Source organism: Canis aureus, chromosome 13, assembly GCF_053574225.1.
Source record: "Canis aureus isolate CA01 chromosome 13, VMU_Caureus_v.1.0, whole genome shotgun sequence".
Taxonomy (NCBI): Eukaryota; Metazoa; Chordata; class Mammalia; order Carnivora; family Canidae; genus Canis; species Canis aureus.
The window spans coordinates 23846446-23867777 of NC_135623.1; the positions used below are offsets into that span (position 1 = coordinate 23846446).

The 21332-nt window shown below is 36.1% G+C and overlaps 1 protein-coding gene across 1 annotated transcript; it reads right to left on the reverse strand.

The window, feature by feature from the left end:
- Positions 1-7222: 7222 nt before the first annotated feature.
- On the reverse strand, positions 7223-8149 carry LOC144282138 (olfactory receptor 4N4C). Its single transcript, XM_077845415.1, has one exon. It carries the CDS (start codon positions 8147-8149, stop codon positions 7223-7225), a length of 927 nt encoding a protein of 308 aa, XP_077701541.1.
- Between the last annotated feature and the right edge of the window lie 13183 nt (positions 8150-21332).

A 21332-nucleotide genomic window follows, 5' to 3' on the forward strand; every position in this document is an offset into this window, starting at 1 on the left:
CATAATTAAGAGAGAGAAAGGGGGACAGAGAGAGGTTGTTTATTATAATGAATTGGTTCATGTGATTATGGAAGTGGAGAAGTCCTACAATCTGCCATCTGTGAAATAAAAACCCAGGAAAGACAGTTCTGTCATTCAGTCCAAGTTTAAAGGCCTGAGAACCAGGGAAGCTGATAAATTCCAGTCCAACGTCTAGAAGAGACAAAGTGAAATATACCAGCTCAATCAGTGAAGAAAGCAAGCAAGCAATTCCGCCCCCCCATTCAGGCCCATCAATGGGTTGAATGACACCTACCCAGGACGGAAGGGCAATCGACTAAGTACACCAATTTGAATACTAGTTCCGTACTAACACTCTCACAGACACACCAGAAATAATGTTTAATCTGGAGACCCCATGGCCAGTTGACATATAAAATTAAATATAACATATGGCATATCATCCTCTATGCTTATGCTTGAAACATATCTTTGTATTTAAGAACTGATATAAATAATATATACTTGAATCTTGCTCTCTTATACAGTCTGAAAATCTTTCTTAAATCACATACATGGTCCATTTACATTTAATATTTTTTAAAGATTTTATTTAACAGAAAGAGAGCACAAGTAAGGGGAGTAGCAGGAGAGGGAGAGGCAGGCTCTATGCTGAGCAGGAAGCCTGATGTGGGGCTGGATCCCAGGAACCTGGGATCAGGATCATTACCTGAGCTGAAGGCAGATGCTTAAACAACTGAGCCACCCAGGTGCCCCCATTTACATTTAGTATTATTGTTGATATTTGAGTTAATTGTATTTGTCCCATTCTTCATTCCTTTGCATTTCTTTCCTTCCTTTTTTGGATTGAATATTTTTTAACATTCCACTTTCTCTCCTGTAAAGACTATCTAATTAAGTGTCCTTGTATTATTTTTGTGTGACTGGATGCTCTCGTGATTATAATACTCATCTATAGCATACTGGTCACTACAAATTGTTATTCAAGGATACTTCATGAAGAGTATTTTACAAAAATAAATAAATAAATAAATAATTCTTTTAGCCCCCTTTAAGTCCTCTCTGCTATTGTTGTAGTATATTTTACTTCAAAATACATTATAAACCCCTATAGTATTTTATTATTTCTTAGGTGGTTAATGATAAAGTAAATAATACAAGTTAAAAAATAGACTTTTTGACTTATTTCACTCAGCATAATACCCTCCAGTTCCATCCATGTTGAAGCAAATGGTGGGTATTTGTCATTTCTAATGGCTGAGTAATATTCCATTATCAATCAGAGAAGGACAAACACTATATGTTCTCATTCATTTGGGGAATATAAATAATAGTGAAAGGGAATAGAAGGGAGAAGAAATGGGTAGGGAATATCAGAAAGGGAGACAGAACATGAAAGACTCCTAACTCTGGGAAACGAACTAGGGGTGGTGGAAGGGGAGGAGGGCGGTGGAGGGGGTGTGAATGGGTGACAGGCACTGATGGGGGCACTTGTTGGGATGAGCACAGGGTGTTATTCTGTATGTTGGCAAATTGAACACCAATAAAAAATAAATTTATTATTAAAAAATAAAAAATAAAAAATAGAAAAACAAAATAAAAAATAGACTTTTTGTCATATTTACATACTTCTTTACCATTTCCAGACCTTCTCAGTCTTCCTTATTAATTCAGGTTTCCATCTGACATATTTTCTCTTGATATGAAGAATTTTCTTTAGCATGACTTTTTGTATAGGTCTGCTGGCAACAAATTGTCTCTCATCTTTTATGACTATTAAGGTGCCTGTTGTATCTTTCTTATTGAAGTTTATTTTCACTAGATATGGAATTCTAGCTTGACAGTTTGTTTTTCTTCTTTAAGAAGAACTTTAAAAATTGCATTTCACTGACATGGTATCCATTGTTTCTGATAAACAGTCAACCACCATTCTTGTCACTCCTCTGATCTGTCTTTTTCCCTCTACTGCTTTTAAGATTTTCTTTCCAGGAGTGCCTGGGTGGCTCAGTCAGTTAGGCATCTGACTCTTTTTTTTTTTTTTGAATTTTTTATAAGCTTTTACTTCAGTGATCAAAAGAATGCAGTAAATGGAATCTATACTGATTAACATTAGGCATGCACCTTTACCTGAAACTGCTGTTAGCTTTTGACTGGCCTAAATCTGTATAACCTATTTAGGCACATCTTTGAATTTTTTGGACCCTGATATACAGGGTTAGTAAGCTTCTTCCTTGTGGCAGTTTAGTACTGAGAATTATGCTCACTGGCTAGATTCCTTTATATCTAAAGGCCTCTAGACACTCAGGCTACCTGTACTACCTTGAGACCGTACCTTATACATTAAAGTAAATCACAGCATAAGGGAAGGAGATAATCTAGAAAGCTGAGTGTATTGTATTAACATCCCATAGATTTCTTTCCAGCACCGAAAGTCAAAACACTAGATAAAGAGGCCTATAGTTAAGTACCAAATTACTTTTCTCCACCTGCTAGCCTTTCTGAGAGACACAAAGATGTATCAATCTCCCCAGAAATCTGAAATGAATCCACACAAATGACAGATTTTACTTTATGTGGTCCCACTATCAAATTAGAGAAAGCAGTTCCACTATCAAAATTATAGGGAGCAGTTTATGGGACTTTGAGAAAGCATAGTCGCAGATACAGTAATTTGCATCTAGTAGTTTTCCCATTCATCTGTCAATTGTTTTCACAAGATTAGCATTAAAAAAACACAATTAAATACATATATGACCCTCAACCCACCCCCCCAAAATTGGTCTTTGTTCATTCTCAGATGACAGGATGTTCCAAGAGTGACAAAGGTGGGAGCCAATCCCCCCATAGCCTTTTTCTTCAACTATCCCATCAACCATTCTTCATTTCTTGAACTACCTTCCTTTTCCAAAGAGGTAATGCTGAGATCAGTCAGAAAGGCTTTCTGAGAAAACTGGCTTGGATTTCTGGGTCTGTTCCAGTTGATTCAAGATGAATTGTCAAGTCAATTCAGATATTTTTGTTACCCTGATGATTCAACTCCATAGACATTAATACCCAAACACTGCAATAATGGCGGAGAATGTACAAATCCCCCTGATTTTCATTTCTTCCTCCACTGTCTGTCACTTTTCTGAGCACATTACTGATACAGATGTCAGTTGAGGTTGGGAGATAAATTTATAAAAGTGAGCAATTTATTTTTGTGTTTGGGGCTTTTTTAGATTCCAGTCTGTCCACAGTTTAGAGCTTCATTCTTGTCTCTACAAATATCTCAATCTATGGTAGGATCACTCCTCCATATGCCCATATCCAGACCAGTAACCTGCTACAGATATAAAAAAAGAAAATTTTATTCCTCTCTGGAGCTCAGTAATAAGATTTCTTTTGCTTCTTTGCTCTTTAGAAGTCTCATAGAAAAGTATAATTTTTGTTTTGCACTTTTCTGTTGTTTATTATACATGAGCAACATTCTTCTACAAGCTAACCACCATCAGTACTCTGTAGTCTCATGATTTGTTTTTGAGAATATGCTTATGTTTATAAATTTTTTCATTTTTCCCCTTTGTTAATTAACTATAGTTTCTTTATTATTTTTTTATAATAAATTTATTTTTTATTGGTGTTCAATTTGCCAACATACAGAATAACACCCAGTGCTCATCCCGTCAAGTGCCCCCCTCAGTGCCCATCACCCATTCACCCCCACCCCCCGCCTTCCCCTTCCACCATCCCTAGTTCATTTCCCAGAGTTAGGAGTCTTTCTGTTCTGTCTCCCTTTCTGATATTTCCCACACACTTCTTCTCCCTTCCCTTCTATTCCCTTTCACTATTATTTATATTCCCCAAATGAATGAGAACATATAACAATGGAATATTATTCAGCCATTAGAAATGACAAATACCCACAATTTGCTTCAACATGGATGGAACTGGAGGGTATTATGCTGAGTGAACTAAGTCAATCGGAGAAGGACAAACATTAACTATAGTTTCAATTGCTCATTTCTATTTTCCCTTGGGTATGTAACTGTTTCATATTAATTTATTCAAGTTCCTTGTGTATTAAGTAAATTAATATTTTATCATTTATATTAATTTTTAGCTAATAGCTGGTTTTTTTTAATTTATTTTTTATTGGTGTTCAATTTACTAACATACAGAATAACACCCAGTGCCCGTCACCCATTCACTCCCACCCCCTGCCCTCCTCCTCTTCTACCACCCCTAGTTCGTTTCCCAGAGTTAGCAGTCTTTACGTTCTGTCTCCCTTTCTGATATTTCCCACACATTTCTTCTCCCTTCCCTTATATTCCCTTTCACTATTATTTATATTCCCCAAATGAATGAGAACATATAATGTTTGTCCTTCTCCGACTGACTTACTTCACTCAGCATAATACCCTCCAGTTCCATCCACGTTGAAGCAAATGGTGAGTATTTGTCATTTCTAATAGCTGAGTAATATTCCATTGTATACATAAACCACATCTTCTTTATCCATTCATCTTTCGATGGACACCGAGGCTCCTTCCACAGTTTGGCTACTGTGGACATTGCTGCTATAAACATCGGGGTGCAGGTGTCCCAGCATTTCATTGCATTTGTATCTTTGGGGTAAATCCCCAACAGTGCAATTGCTGGGTCGTAGGGCAGGTCTATTTTTAACTGTTTGAGGAACCTCCACACAGTTTTCCAGAGTGGCTGCACCAGTTCACATTCCCACCAACAGTGTATGAGTGTTCCCTTTTCTCCGCATCCTCTCCAACATTTGTTGTTTCCTGCCTTGTTAATTTTCCCCATTCTCACTGGTGTGAGGTGGTATCTCATTGTGGTTTTGATTTGTATTTCCCTGATGGCAAGTGATGCAGAGCATTTTCTCATATGCATGTTGGCCATGTCTATGTCTTCCTCTGTGAGATTTCTGTTCATGTCTTTTGCCCATTTCATGATTGGATTGTTTGTTTCTTTGCTGTTGAGTTTAAGAAGTTCTTTATAGATCTTGGAAACTAGCCCTTTATCTGATATGTCATTTGCAAATATCTTCTCCCATTCTGTAGGTTGTCTTTGAGTTTTGTTGACTGTATCCTTTGCTGTGCAAAAGCTTCTTATCTTGATGAAGTCCCAATAGTTCATTTTTGCTTTTGTTTCTTTTGCCTTCGTGGATGTATCTTGCAAGAAGTTACTATGGCCGAGTTCAAAAAGGGTGTTGCCTGTGTTCTCCTCTAGGATTTTGATGGAATCTTGTCTCACATTTAGATCTTTCATCCATTTTGAGTTTATCTTTGTGTATGGTGAAAGAGAGTGGTCCAATTTTCCCAGCACCATTTATTGAAGAGACTGTCTTTCTTCCAATGGATAGTCTTTCCTCCTTTATCGAATATTAGTTGCCCAAGTAGGATTTATCCCTGGGACACAAGGCTGGTTCAACACCCGTAAAACAATCAATGTGATTCATCATATCAGCAAGAGAAAAACCAAGAACCATATGATCCTCTCATTGGATGCAGAGACAGCATTTGACAAAATACAGCATCCATTCCTCATCAAAACTCTTCAGAGTGTAGGGATAGAGGGAACATTCCTCGACATCTTAAAAGCCATCTATGAAAAGCCCACAACAAATATCATTCTCAATGGGGAAGCACTGGGAGCCTTTCCCCTAAGATCAGGAACAAGACAGGGATGTCCACTCTCACCACTGCTGTTCAACATAGTACTGGAAGTCCTAGCCTCAGCAATCAGACAACAAAAAGACATTAAAGGCATTCAAATTGGCAAAGAAGAAGTCAAACTCTCCCTCTTCGCCGATGACATGATAGCTGGGGTTTTTTAATGCATGGATGCTACCTTGTACCATCTGGAGTAAGGAGGTATTCAGTTCAATTTCCATGCAAGCCTCTATAATTGTAGCGAAAATCTGCACATCCATAATGTGGCAGACAGATTTTCATCATACTTTATCTTTTGCCTACAAATATATTTTTTAGCATGTCAAATGTAACTATTTTTCTTTTTATTTACTATTTTTACATGATACTTCACTGATCTTTCTTACCTCCAAGATTGTAAAACTGTACCTACATTTTATCACTATTAGGCTTTATTTTATTCTGTTTTCCAATAAAGCTGACAGGTTCTTCTAGGATCTTTGTGTCAAGGTTCCAAATTCTAAGTATCAAATGTACTCCTGTAAAACTTGAATTTAGAAAAAAATAATTGGAGAGAGAAGCAGTAACACTAAAGGTATTCTATATCATCCTCCCATTCCCAGACCATGGCTTATTGATATCGGCCTTCAGTCAGAAACTGGCAAAATGACTTCTTGTTTCCCCACTCCCCTGATTATTGCAGCAATAGATCACTTGGCAGGTTATTTTTATACTGTTTTTCTGGCAATCATGTCTGAAAGCCTAGCATAGAAAATAATCTTCTATACCTTAAAAGATTTTGCAAGTACCTAATTTCTAACATTAAACCCCATTATATTTAAAATAACTAATTTATGTAATCTCTAATAGAATCTATACTACCAAATAACTGATTATCATCATGAGTGAAATCAATTGAAGGCAAGGTTTAACATACAAGGAAGATTTGTAAACACCCATTAGTAATAATCATGAAGCTCTGCAAAATAATCAAATGAAGTAATTTCACAACATTTTTCTCTAAAGCCAATTATCTTCTTTTCTTACCCATTTGACAAATTTGGGGGTGAGGAATAAATAAATATATGTGCATTAGGGAGAGAGAATAATATTAGAGGCATCAAAACAAGTCTACAGAATTACATTTGGCTCTTAATGGTGTTTTGCAGTTTATTGATCTCTGGCCAGAATCCTGACATTGCTCTAAACCATAGAAGAAACAGTTGTGAATGAGTGAGACTCTCTTGCTTAAAATATTAACAAACATTCTTACAGCAATTAGAATAAAACTCTTTATCTAAGCCTAACACACCTTAGTGATTTGAATCTTACCATAATATAAATTTATCCCCTAAATCTCTCACAATTATTCATCATACTCCAGCTGAGAAATGGATGTTTATTTTATAATCTTTAAACATATCAAGTTTATGCCCTAATTATGCATAACTCTACCTCATTGCCTACAACAGTACCTGACAAATGAGAGGTACTCAGTGAAGAACGGTATTTGTTAAGTGAATGTATTATTTACAATAAGAATTCTCTCTCTTGACTTCCTATTATTAAATCTTTCAGCAGACCACATGCCGACTCAATAACCTCCTCATGGAAGTTTTCACTTCTTGGTTGCGAAGGGTATAAATCACAGGATTCAACAAAGGAAAGATCACAGTGTGAAAGAAGGAAACTACCTTGTCAGCTGATAAAGCCCTGAAGGGGCGAGTGTAGATGAAGATGGCAGGCCCAAACATGAGAAGTATAATCATGACATGAGTGGTACACGTGGACACTGCTTTGCTCTTCCCTTCACAAGCAGACCCATGTACATGGCAGAGGATGACTGCATAGGAAGACAAGAGCCCCAAGAAGCACAGGAGAGTGAGCAGACCACTATTGAAGACCATCAGAAGCTCCACCACAAAGGTGTCTGTGCAGGCCAGCTTGATGACCTGCGGCACATCACAGAAGAAGTTATCCAGTCGGTTTGGGCCACAGAAGGGCAAGCGGAGGATGAGGGCCACCTGGATAATGGAGTGGACAAAGCCTCCAAGCCACAGAGCCAATAGCAAGGCATAGCAGGCTCTAGGGTTCATGACAGTTGAATAGTGTAAAGGCCGACAGATGGCAATGTAGCGGTCAAAGGCCATCACAACAAGGAGTAATCCTTCCCCTCCTCCAAGGAAGTGCAAGAAAAAGAGCTGAGTGATGCAACCCCTGTAGGAGATTACCTTCTTCTCAGAAAGGAAGTCCACCAGCATCCTGGGAGCCACAATGAAGGAGTAGGATGCATCCAGGAAAGCCAAGTTGCCCAGAAAGAAGTAGAGGGGGGCTGTGAGGCCAGGATCTGTTCTGATGGTGAGGATGATGAGGAAGTTTCCAGGGAGGATGATGAAATAGAAGATTAAAACTAGCACAAAGACCAAGAGCTGAATATTTCGAGACTGGGTTAGACCAAGAAGGATGAATTCTTTCACCACTGTGTTATTTTCTGCCTCCATCTCCTCTGCCTATAGAATATCAGAGGTAGATAATTTAATTTCATTTCTTGCATGTAGCTCATAGTTCTAAAACTAAAAGCAGCGTATGTCACATCTGTTACACCATCACTTCCCCATCACCTAAGAAATCTTTTCTAATCATTCTTCTTCTACATTTCGTATCTACCAACACCCTGGTTTGCAGCCACCTTCTTCTGCTTCTTCCTGTGCTTCTATTTCACTGTTCTCTCACATGGGACTCTGGAATGCCCCTCCCTGGACTTGTTTATGATTTGCATGAGGCATAAGAAAAGGTCAGTGATTGAGAAAAAACTTAACCTCTGTTATCAAGTTCTTCAGGTTTTTATTTGAATGGGAGTAGAGCTGGAGACTTCCAGCACAGAGGAATGACAGAGTTTTTTAAGGTAACAGAAAATTTGCATATCTTGACTGTAATGGTTACAAGTATTCATTCTATCACCAAAACTTACTAAACTATACAAAAGTTGGTACATTTAATTTATGCAAATTATAACTTAGTCATGCTGATGTAAGAAGTTAAAAAAAAAAACTATTTACTTGAACTATTTCCTTTTCCTATATATAATATCAACTCATTCACATGATCTAAAAAAAATTCCTGGTTACTCTGGAGAAAAGAGATCTGAGGTTTATCTGTACAATGGCCTCTAAACTGGGAATGTGGTTGCCCAACACATATGATAATTTATTGGTATGAAAATAATAATAGAATTTATATTCGTATGTTTTTATATCCCATTCCTTGAAGTTCTATTTTTGAAAATTTTATACTTTATGTAGAGTCATGGTATAATTGAACATAAAATATACAAATAAAATATAGATGTTACTTGTGCATATTCAAAATGGTTCATTACTGAAATGAAAAAATTTAAAAGCTTGAAAACATTGGAATTAGAGAAAAATGCTAGTGATTTAAAATAATATTTCACAGGGGTTCCTGGGTGGCACAGTCAGTTAAGTGTTTGACTCTTGGTTTCTGCTCAGGGAGTGATCTTGGAGTTTTGAGATCCAGCCCCACATCAGACTCTGTGATCAACAGTCTTCTTGAGATTCTCTCTCCTTCTCTCCCTCTGCCCCTCCAGCTCATGGTCGCTTGCTCTATCAAATCTTTAAAAAGGACAAAAGAACAACCAAAAAACCCCAATATTTCACATGCTTTCAGCTGCATAGTACAGTTGTTATTATTTTTTTAATTTTATTTATTTATTCATTCATGAAAGACACAAAGAAGCAGAGGCAAAGGCAGAGGGAGAAGCAGACTCCTGTCGGGGAGCCTGATGGAGGACTCAATCCCAGGACTCTGGGATCATGACGTGAGCCAAAGGCAGATGGTCAACCACTGACCAACCCAGGTGCCTCTGTACACTTGTTTTTAAATAGTGTTGTGGAATATGGAGTGTAGAGAGGAGAGCAAAAAGGGTTCACTAACTAAATGTAAGATGAGATGGAATTAAAGAGGGAAAGATGGAAGAGAAAAGCAATAAAGTTCCAAACTGAGAAACCAAAGGAAAGTTTTACAATGACACATCTATTCAAAACATCAAAATAGCTGCTTTTTGTATGTCTAAACCTAGATAGAATAATTGGTAGCAGAGGTTTCCATGTATAGTCTAAATAGGAATAAAAGAGGTACTTTACATCACAAAGGCACATATATGCATGTGTGCACGCGCACACACACACACACACATGCAGTTTCCTAAGCAAAATTGAAGCACAGAAATCTATAATGGCATCATCCAAATCAGTTCTCCCTTCCTTCCTCCCTCCATTCTTCCCTCCCTGTTCTCCTTCTGCATTCATTGGCTTCAATATTTGTCTTTCTGTTCATAAAACCTGCTGTTAGAAAAATGAATCAGGGATCTTTCTATATTAAGTCCTAAGTAGTGTGCATCTTTCACACTATTATACAGTGCTTACTATGCTATCTTTCATAGAAAGAAGAAAACTTTAAGTAGCTCTAAAGTTAGAGCTGCAGGCTCTTCCACTATATTCTGTGTTTTATTTCCTATCATAAACTTCTGTTTTTCTATTAGCCCTTTAACAGATGGGATTCATTACCATCTAACATCCCTCACTTCTCTCAACTAATATGTGGTATATAAATTTAACACCAAGTATTAACATCCCCAAGACTATTGGTATTAAAAAAAAAAGGCTTTGCATATCCCCCAAAAAGTAATTTTAAACATCAGGAAGAACTAGAGCTATATTTTTGAGAACAGATAAAATGTGTTGCTGTATCACTAAATTAAAACCTCATATATTAGTCTCTTTCTACTATAATTTTGACCATTGTAGACCATGGCAGCAAATGCCCCATCTGAAGAATTGTAATATGTTTCCATTTATTCCTTCTTTCTATTCTTCACAAATATGAAGACAAAAACATTTACTTCTCTAGCAATCCAATACTACTCTCACACAGCAGACATTACCACATAATGGAAGGAACAATTACTGTTTATTCCTACCTCTGTTCTTAAATATCTCTTCTCACAGAGGAGCTTCTTACACTTTGAAATACATAGCCAATTTATGATGCAATGGAGAATGTACTTTGGGAATTTGAAGGCTAACAAAGGCATAGAATGCTTTCAATGGGAATTATTAGAATGCCAACAAGATATAATCAGAGATTATACTTGAGATCTGTTATGTACAAACATTCAAATACAAATCAGTTAAACAGATACTGTATCACTTCTGGGACTTAAAATCAACATTCCATCAGTGACAGAGATAATGCAATGGCGAACATATTTATTAGGTCTCAGTGATAGAAAGCCACAGGAAATTATATTTTATAATGCATTTCAAAAAGAGAAAAATAGTATAATTGATAGTAAATCATTGCAATACATAGGAAAAAATATTGTAGGAAAAAATATTGTGGTCATGTAGGTGGTAAATACATTAGATTCATCATTATTTCTGGTAACAAGAAGATAGGCAAGGACAAAATAAATTATACTCGTAAAGTCTCCTTTACATAGTCCTTCCATGTAAAGAGAGGATGTTCTCCAACTAGATCCTGTTATACCCTTGGTATTTGTTGTTTTCATTTTAGACATAATTGTCTCCTATGCCCTGCTAAAACAATAACGAAGAACTATTTCTTTTTCAACTAAATAATAAACAGAAGGAAAATAATTAAGAATCATGTAGAAGGCAACATAATTTAAATTTTAGTAGATCTGATTTTGTTTTAAAGAGAAAGAATTTCAAAATATTTTAAAAATTAAAATACTAGACATAAAATGTTTTGTTAAAGAATACAGTACATAATAAAAGACATTTCATTCTCATATAATCATAGTAGGGAACTTTAACATCTCAGTTACACCAATGGACAGATTATCCAAACAGAAAATCAACAAGGTAAACAGTAGTTTTGAATGGCACACTGGACCAGATGGATTTAATATATATATTCAGAACATTCTATCCTAAAACAGCAGAATTCTCATTCTTTTCAAGTGCACACAGAACATTCTCCAAAACAGATCACATATTAGGCCACAAAGCAAGCTTCAAAAATTTTTTTTAAAAAATCAGTCATACCATGTATCTTCTGACCAAAACACTGTAGAACTGGAAATCAATCACAAGAAAAGGTTTGGAAAGGCCACAAATACATGGAGGTTAAATAACATGCTAACAAGGAATGGGTCAGCCATGAAATCAAAGAAGAAATAAAAAATTATATAGAAACAAATGAAAACTAAAACATAATGATCCAAAATCATTGAGAGGCAGCAAAAGTGGTTTTAAGAGGGAAGTTTATAGCAATACAGGCCAACCTCAAGAAGTAAGAAAAATCTAAAATAAACAACCTAACCTGACACCTAAAAGACCTAGGAAAAGAACAACAAGCAAAACCCAAACTCATCAAAAGAGAAGAAATAATAAAGATTAGAGCAGAAATAAATGATCAAAGACTGAAAAACAATAGAACACATCAATGAAACCAGGATTTTGTTCTCTGAAAATATCAACAAAATTGATAAACCTCTAGCCAGACTCATCAAAAAGAGGAGAGACAGAAAGGACTCAAATAAATAAAATCACTAATGAAGAGGAGAAATAACAACCAAGATCCAGAAATACAAAGGATTGTCACAGAATATTACGAAAACCCATATTCCAACAAATTGGACAACTTAGAAGAAGTGGATAAATTCTTAAAAACATATAATGTACCAAAACTAAAGCAGGAAGAAATTGAAAATTTTAACATTATGAGCAATGAAATTGAATTGGTAATCAAAAACCTACCCCTCCACCTCCCAAAAAAGGTCCAGGACCTGACAGCTTCACAGACAAATTCTACCAAAAATTTAAACAAGAGTTAATATCTATTTTTCTCTAACTATTCCAAACAATAGAAGAGGAAGTAAACTTCCAAATTCATTCTATGAGGCCAGACACCAAAATCAGATAAAGATACCACTAAAAAAAGAACTATAGGCCAATATCTCTCATGAATATAGATACAAAAATCCTCAACAAAATATTAGAAAACTGAATCTAATAATACATTATTAAAAATCATACACCACAATCAAGTGAGGTTTATTCCCAGTATGCAAGGATGCTTTAATATTCACAAAGAATTCAGCATAATATTTCACATTAACAAGGAAAGGATGATAACCATAGGTGAGACAGGAATCCATCAAAATCCTAGAGAACACAAGCAGCAACTTCTTGCTAGATATGTCTTCAAAGGCAAGAGAAACAAAAGCAAAAATGAACTATTGGAACTTCATTAAAGATAAAAAGCTTTTGCACAACAAAGGAAACAGTCAAAACCAAAAGACAGCCAACAGAATCGGAGATGGTATTTACAAATGTCTTATCAGATAAAGGGCTCGTATCCAAAATCTATAGAGAACTTATCAAACTCAATTCCCAAAAAACAAAAAAATCCAGTCAAGAAATAGGCAGAAGACATGAACAAACACTTCTCCAAAGAAACCAAGCAATTAGCCAATGACACATGAGAGAATGCTCAACTTCACTTGGCATCAGGGAAATACAAATCAAACAAAGAGAATGAAGTTTTTCCATTTGCAAGGACATGGGTGGAACTAGAGGGTATTATGTGAAGTGAAATAAGTCAGAGAAAGACAAATACCATATGATTTCACTCATATGTGGAACTTAAGATGGGAAACAGATGGAGGTACCTGGGTGGCTCAGTTGGTTAAGCATCCAACTCTTGAATTCAGCTCAGGTAATGATATCAGGGTCCTTGGATCAATGTCCCTACCCCATCCTGGCAGTTTCCTGCTCAGTAGGTATTTGCTTATCTCCCTCTCCCTCTACCCCTCTCCCTTCTTGTTCTGTCTCTTTCTCTTAAATAAATAAATAAATATTTAAAAAAAGAAATGGATGAACATAGGGGAATAGAAGGAAAAGTAAAATAAGATAAAAACAAAGAGGGAGGCAAACCATAAGAGACTTAGAGAACAAACAGAGTTACTGGAGGGGAGGGGAGTGGGGGATCAGTTAAATGGATGATGGGTTTTAGAGGGTACTTGTTGTGATGAGCCTGGGTGTTCTATGTAAGTGATGAATCACTAAACTCTACTCCTGAAACAAATAATGCATTATATGTTAACTAACTTGAATTTAAAGTAAAAAAAAATTAATATCCATATTTAAATGGACCTATGCAGTTTAAACCAGTGTTGCTTGAGGGTCAACTGTATAATTTTATAAAGATATATTTTAAAATAACAAAAATGATAATGTGTCTAACAATAAATCCATTAAATAATTGATTTCCTGTCAAAAAAAGAAACAATGAAATATGGGCAGAAAGCTCCCCATCTTAGAGTTATGTTATAGCCTTTGCCACCACAGACTGTAAAATGTAAGGTTTTTTCATAACCATATATAGATATAGCGAGGGACCTTGCCTTCTAATGCTTGCCACAACATTCATAATCAACCCATAAAAAATTACACAATCTTAGAAACTAAAATCATGAACCAGTTGGCCTTAGAGTGTCAGCCTGAACATAGCAAAAAAAAAAAAAAAAAAGAAAAAGATTCCTGTTCCGGGGAACTTTACATTCAAATACATGGATAAGAAAATAAACAAACACACCAGAAAGGAAATATCTGATGATATGAGTGAGTGCTATGTAGACATATAAGAGTGACATACTGGAAAGGGATGGGGATGAGGCTGCTGTACTATGTGAGCTGGCCAGGAGAGCCTTTCTGAGCACGTGGCATTTCAACAGGTATCTGGATACCTAGAATTAGAATTATCCCACTCTATGAAGATTTGAAGTAAGAGCTGATAGAAGGCCATGAAGCAGGAAGAGGATGGTGTACCAAGAAACAGAAAGGAGGAGAAAGAAGCAGAAAGGCCACTGTGACAAGAGAGTAGTGACCAAATAGGAAAAAAAAAAGTATTAGGCAAGAGAGAGAGGAAGAGCCAGATATAGATCAGATGGCAACTGGTCATCATTCTATTTGAAATGTTATAAACAGAAGAGCCCCAATATCTGATTTACATTTTTAAAAGATTATTCTGGTTAGAGTAAAGAATGGGTTATAGAAACCAAGAGTGGAAGCAAAGAGACCAGTTAGGAGCATTTGAAGTACCGTAGACAAGAGATGATGGTAGGTTAGGCTAGGAGGTGGAACAAGACGTGGAGGGACAGTTGTATACTGAAGATATGTTTAGGAGAAATAGTCAAGGGGACTTGTTGATGGAGTGGATATGAGAAGTGATGAAGCAAAAATAAGTCCTGGAATTGTGACTGGCATAAACGTGTGGATGGTTGTATAACTTACAAATATGGAGATAACTGGAAAAGATAAGGTTAAACATATTTGATTTTTGTCTTTTTAAAAATAAATAATATATGCATATGTTTCAAAAATAAAAAAGTTTTTTATTGGTGTTCAATTTACTAACATACAGAATAACACCCAGTGCCCGTCACCCATTCACTCCCACCCCCCGCCCTCCTCCCCTTCTACCACCCCTAGTTCGTTTCCCAGAGTTAGCAGTCTTTAAAAAAAAAATAAAAAAAAATAAACAAAAAAAAATAATAAAAAATAAATAAAACAAAAATAAAAAAGTTTTAAAATAATTTGTACAGTGAGAAATCTCCCCATCTCAGTCCTCCATGGGTCTATTTCTCCTCACACCTCACAACAAAAAGGTAATATTAATCTCTGTTGCACCCATCAAGAAATTATATGTATTTGCAAACAAGCATGAAAATAAATTGATTTTATTTCTTAAAAAATCAGTTACCTGTGAAGGAATTTTCCTCTGCAGGTTAACATCAGACTTGTTTCAATAGCAACATCAGAAGTTTATTTGTTTTTAAGTGGAGCAATATTTTCAAAAACTTCACAAAAGTGCACTACAAAGATTTTATATTAAGCTAAGCTATCTCTCAAGTCTCAAAACCATTTTAAACTTGTACTAATCCAGAAAATCAGATTCATACATTTTTCCTGTGTAATGTTTTAGAGAACAAATTTCTTCCACCCAATGAAAATTAAGGAATCTTCAGCAAAAGGATAAGACAGGACAGTAGTATCCTTTGGAGCAGAGAGGGAAAAGAATGGAATTACTGGGCAATATAGCATACTCCAAAGGTAATGATCATACCCTTATTTTTTAAAGGAGTGATACATGTGTCTGGGTTTATATTATTAAAATTTTTGAAAAATTTTTAATCTATATTCAATTTATTTATTTTTCTTTTTTTTAATAATAAACTTACTTTTATTGGTGTTCAATTTGCCAACATACAGAATAATACCCAGTGCTCATCCCGTCAAGTGCCCCCCATCAGTGCCCGTCACCCATTCACTCCCACCCCCGCCCTCTTCCCCTTCCACCACCCCTAGTTCATTTCCCAGAGTTAGGAGTCTTTATGTTCTGTCTCCCTTTCTGATATTTCCTATCCATTTCTTCTCCCTTCCATTCTATTCCCTTTCACTATTATTTATATTCCCCAAAAGAATGAGAACATATAATGTTTGTCCTTCTCCGATTGACTAATTTCACTCAGCATATACCCTCCAGTTCCATCCACGTTGAAGCGAATGGTGGGTATTTGTCATTTCTAATGGCTGAGTAATATTCCATTGTATACATAAACCACATCTTCTTTATCCATTCATCTTTTGATGCACACTGAGGCTCCTTCCACAGTGTGGCTGTTGTGGACATTGCTGCTATAAACATCGGGGTGCAGGTGTCCTGGCGTTTCATTGCATCTGCATCTTTGGGGTAAATCTCCAACAGCGCAATTGCTGGGTCAAGTAAGATTTATTCCCGGGACACAAGGCTGGTTCAACACTGGTAAAACAATCAATGTGATTCATCATATCAGCAAGAGAAAAACCAAGAACCATATGATCCTCTCATTAGATGCAAAGAAAGCATTTGACAAAATACAGCATCCATTCCTGATCAAAACTCTTCAGAGCGTAGGGATAGAGGGAACATTCCTCAACCTCTTAAAAGCCATCTACGAAAAGCCCACAGCAAATACCATTCTCAATGGAGAAGCACTGGGAGCCTTTCCCCTAAGATCAGGAACACGACAGGGATGTCCACTCTCACCACTGCTATTCAACATAGTCCTGGAAGTCCTAGCCTCAGCAATCAGACAACAAAAAGACATTAAAGACATTCGAATTGGCAAAGAAGAAGTCAAACTCTTCCTCTTCGCAGATAACATGATACTCTACTTAGAAAACCCAAAAGACTCCTCCCCAAGATTGCTAGAACTCACAGCAATTTGGCAGCGTGGCAGGATACAAAATCAATGCCCAGAAGTCAGTGTCATTTCTATACACTAACAATGAGACTGAAGAAAGAGAAATTAAGGAGTCAATCCCATTTACAATTGCACCCAAAAGCATAAGATACCTAGGAATAAACCTAACCAAAGAGGTAAAGGATCTATACCCTAAAAACTATAGAACACTTTTGAAAGAAATTGAGGAAGACACAAAGAGATGGAAAAATATTCCATGCTTATGGATTGGCAGAATTAATATTGTGAAAATGTCAATGTTACGCAGGGCAATTTACACGTTTAATGCAATCTCTATATTCAATTTAATTAACATATAGTGTATTATTAGTTTCAGCAGTAGCATTTAGTGATTCATCAGTTGCATGTAACACCCAGTGCTCATTACTCAAGTGCCCTCCTTAATGACCATCCCCTAATTACCCCATCCCCCCACTCACCTCCCTTCCAACAACCCTCAGTTTGTTTCCTAGAGTTGAGTCTCTTATGAATGTCTCCCTCTGTTATTATCTTATTTTTCCTTTCCTTTCTTTATGTTCCCCTGTGTTATCTGTTTTGTTTTTTAAATTCCACATATGGGTGAGATCATATGGTATTTGTCTTTCTCTTACTGATTTATTTCACTTAGCATAATACCCTCCAGTTCCACGTTGTTGCAAATGACAAAATTTCATTCTCTTTGATGGTTGAGTAATATTCATATATATGTTTATAAATATATACCACACCCCCATCCATCTGTTGATGGACACCTAGTCTCTTTCTATAGTTTGGCTATTGTTGATAGCACTGATAAACATCGGGGTGCATGTACCCCTTTAAGTTAGCATTTTTCTATCCTTTAGATAAATACTAAGTAGTTGAATTGCTGGATCACAGTGTAGTTGTATTTTCAACTTCCTGAGGAACCTCCATACCGTTTTCCAGGGTGGTTGTACCAGTTTGCAGTCCCATCCACAGGGTAAGAGGGCTCCCCTTTCTCTGCATCCTCGCCAACGTCTGTTGATTCCTGAGTTGTGAATTTTAGCCACTGTGACTGACGTGAGCTGATATTTCATTGTGGTTTGATTTGTATTTCCCTGATGCCAAGTGAAGTTGAGCATTCTCTCATGTGTCATTGGCTAATTGCTTGTCTTCTTTGAAGAAATGTCTGTTCATGTCTTCTGCCTAATTCTTGACTGATTTTTTTTGTTTGTTTTTTGGGAGTTGAGTTTGTTAAGTTCTTTATAGATTTTGGATGCAAGCCCTTTATCTGACAAGATATTTGCGAATATTTTCTCCCACTCGGTCAGTTGCCTTTTAGTTTTGTGGACTATTTCCTTTGCTATGAACACACTTTTTATAATAAAGATTAGAGCAAAAATCAATTATACAGATAAATTATAATTTATAATAAAAAACAATAAAACAGATCAGTGAAACTAGAAGCTGGTTCTTTGAAAGATTAATTAATAATATTGATAAACCCTTAGAAAGATAGTGGACCCAAATAAATAAAATCATGAATGAAAGAGGAGAAATTACAACCAATACCAAAAAATACAGTTACAAGATAATTATTATGAGGGTTTATATGCCAACAAATTAGGCAATCTGGAAGAAATGAATAAATTCCTAGAAACATATAAACTACCAAAAATGAAACAGGAAGAAATAAGAAACCTGAACATATCCAGAATTAGCAAAGAAATTGAATCAGTAATCAAACGTCTCCAAGCAAACAAGATTCCAGGGCTGGATGGCTTCCCAGGTAAATTCTGCCAAACATTTACAATGGAATATTACTCAGCTATTAGAAATGACAAATACCCACCATTTGCTTCAACGTGGATGGAACTGGAGGGTATTATGCTGAGTGAAGTAAGTCAGTCGGAGAAGGACAAACATTATATGTTCTCATTCATTTGGGGAATATAAATAATAGTGAAAGGGAATATAAGGGAAGGGAGAAGAAATGTGTGGGAAATATCAGAAAGGGAGACAGAACGTAAAGACTGCTAACTCTGGGAAACGAACTAGGGGTGGTAGAAGGGGAGGAGGGCGGGGGGTGGGAGTGAATGGGTGACGGGCACTGGGGGTTATTCTGTATGTTAGTAAATTGAACACCAATAAAAAATAAATTAAAAAAAAAACAAAAAAAAATAAAGAAGAATTAATACCTATTCTGAAACTGTTCCAAAAATAGAAATGAAAGAAAAACTTCCAAACTTGTTCTGAGGCCAGCATTACCTTGATCCCAAAGTCAAAGACCCCACTAAAAAGGAGAATTACAGACCAATATCCCTGATGAACATGGATGCAAAAATACATTATTCTAACTTCTGTCCTTAGCATCTCTCTTTAATTGGTGATATGACTCCATAAATAAGAAAAAAAAACCCTCCATAACAAGATTTTATTTAAGGAAGTAAAAAAGTGGGAGAAAGCTTATAGTAATTGCTTCTAATGTCATTTCTAGAAGCCAAAGTCTCTTATTAAAACTGTAATTAAATAATTGAAGTATAAGTAATAGAAAAGTAAAGAATTATAAAACTTTTGAGATGCTTGGGTGGCGCAGTGATTGAGTATCTGCCTTCAGCTCAGACCATGATCCCAGAGACCCAGGATCGAGTCCCACTTCGGGCTCCCCACAGGGAGCCTGCTTCTCCCTCTGCCTGTGTCTCTGCCTCTCTCTCTGTGTCTCTCATGAATAAATAAATAAAATCTTTAAAAATAAAGAATTATAAAACTTTTAATCACTAAAATTTGAGTTGAAGAAGAGGAAAAGAGGGTATATACTAATTTTATCTTTGCTCATAACATGAACCTAATAGTTATTATCTAAAAATTCCAGAAATAGTTTTATTAAATGGTTATAAACCCTGGAAATGTGCTGTCCAGTGTGGTGGCCACCAGCTACAACATGACTATTGAGCACTTGAAATGTGACTACAAACTGAGGAAATGAATCTTAAATTTTATTAGTTAAAATTTTAAGTCATGTGTATCCAGTGTATTGGATAGCACAGCTCTAGAATAATACAAGAAGCTTAACTCATTTAACTTAATAGTCTTTTCAATTTATTTGCCATTTTTCATTTTAACCTCTTTGTTTTTTTCAGTGTTCTGGAATGTCACCCAAACCTGCAACAGGCTTTATATGAGATATAAACTTCTGATGTATAACACCTATGAAATTTTTCTGTTATTTCTGTGGCATAGCCTGTTAAAACTCAAAATTAAAAGTAAATCACTATCCTCACCATCTTCCAGAGAAATATGGACTGGTACATTTAACTCCAAGCACACAACTCTTGACTTATGTAAATCTTATTTTTGTGTACTTTAGTCCTTAACCTTTTCCTAGACTTCAGACATTTGTTTGTCACTCTTGGTAGTTAATACAGTAGATGTTTGTTTAGATTTACCACATACTTGCCTTCTTTTTCTGTCATCTCAAATCTCCTAGCTGGGATCATTTTCTTTTTTTTTTTTTTTTTTTTTTTAAATTTTTTATTTATTTATGATAGTCACACAGAGAGAGAGAGAGAGAGAGGCAGAGACACAGGCAGAGGGAGAAGCAGGCTCCATGCACCGGGAGCCCGACGTGGGATTCGATCCTGGGTCTCCAGGATCGCGCCCTGGGCCAAAGGCAGGCGCCAAACCGCTGCGCCACCCAGGGATCCCTGGGATCATTTTCTTGTCTCAGGTATAGCCTATGAAATTTCTCTTGTTTATTTGTTAGCAGCAAACTTTGCTTCTGTTTTCTAGGAGTTTTTATTTTATTCTCACCAAGTTGAAGCTTATTTTTATCTCTGAACACTAAATATAATTTTTCATTGGTTTACATTTTTGCTGTTAAAGCAGTCTGCTGTTAACTGCCTTTCCCTTGAGAGTAATCTCTGGTTTTGTATTCAGACACTTTCAACATCTGCTCAGTTGTCCTTATGGATTTTATGATGTTTCTCAGTGTGTATTTTAAAAAAAATTTATCCTCCTAATATTTTGGTGGGATCCTTGAGTATGGACATTGGTGTCCTTTGTTAGTTTGGGAAATTTTTCAGCTTTGCCTCTCCAAAGTTGCCTCTGCCACATATCCTCTCCTCCAGAAACTCTGAACTTTCATTCAGTTCTCAATGTCTCTTACCATCTCTTTCATCCTTTCTATCCCATTTTGCTTCTGCCTGCATTGCCAGTTACTTATCCAGCTCTACATTCTAACTTCCGTTTCCCTCTGGATGTGTCTAATTTGTATTCAGAAACAACTATAGAATTTTTTAACTGAATCTAGTTCTTTTTTTCGTATAATTTTCCTATTTGTTTTTATAGTGTCCTCCTTTTTCATATTTCCACCCCTTTTTTATTTCTTGAAA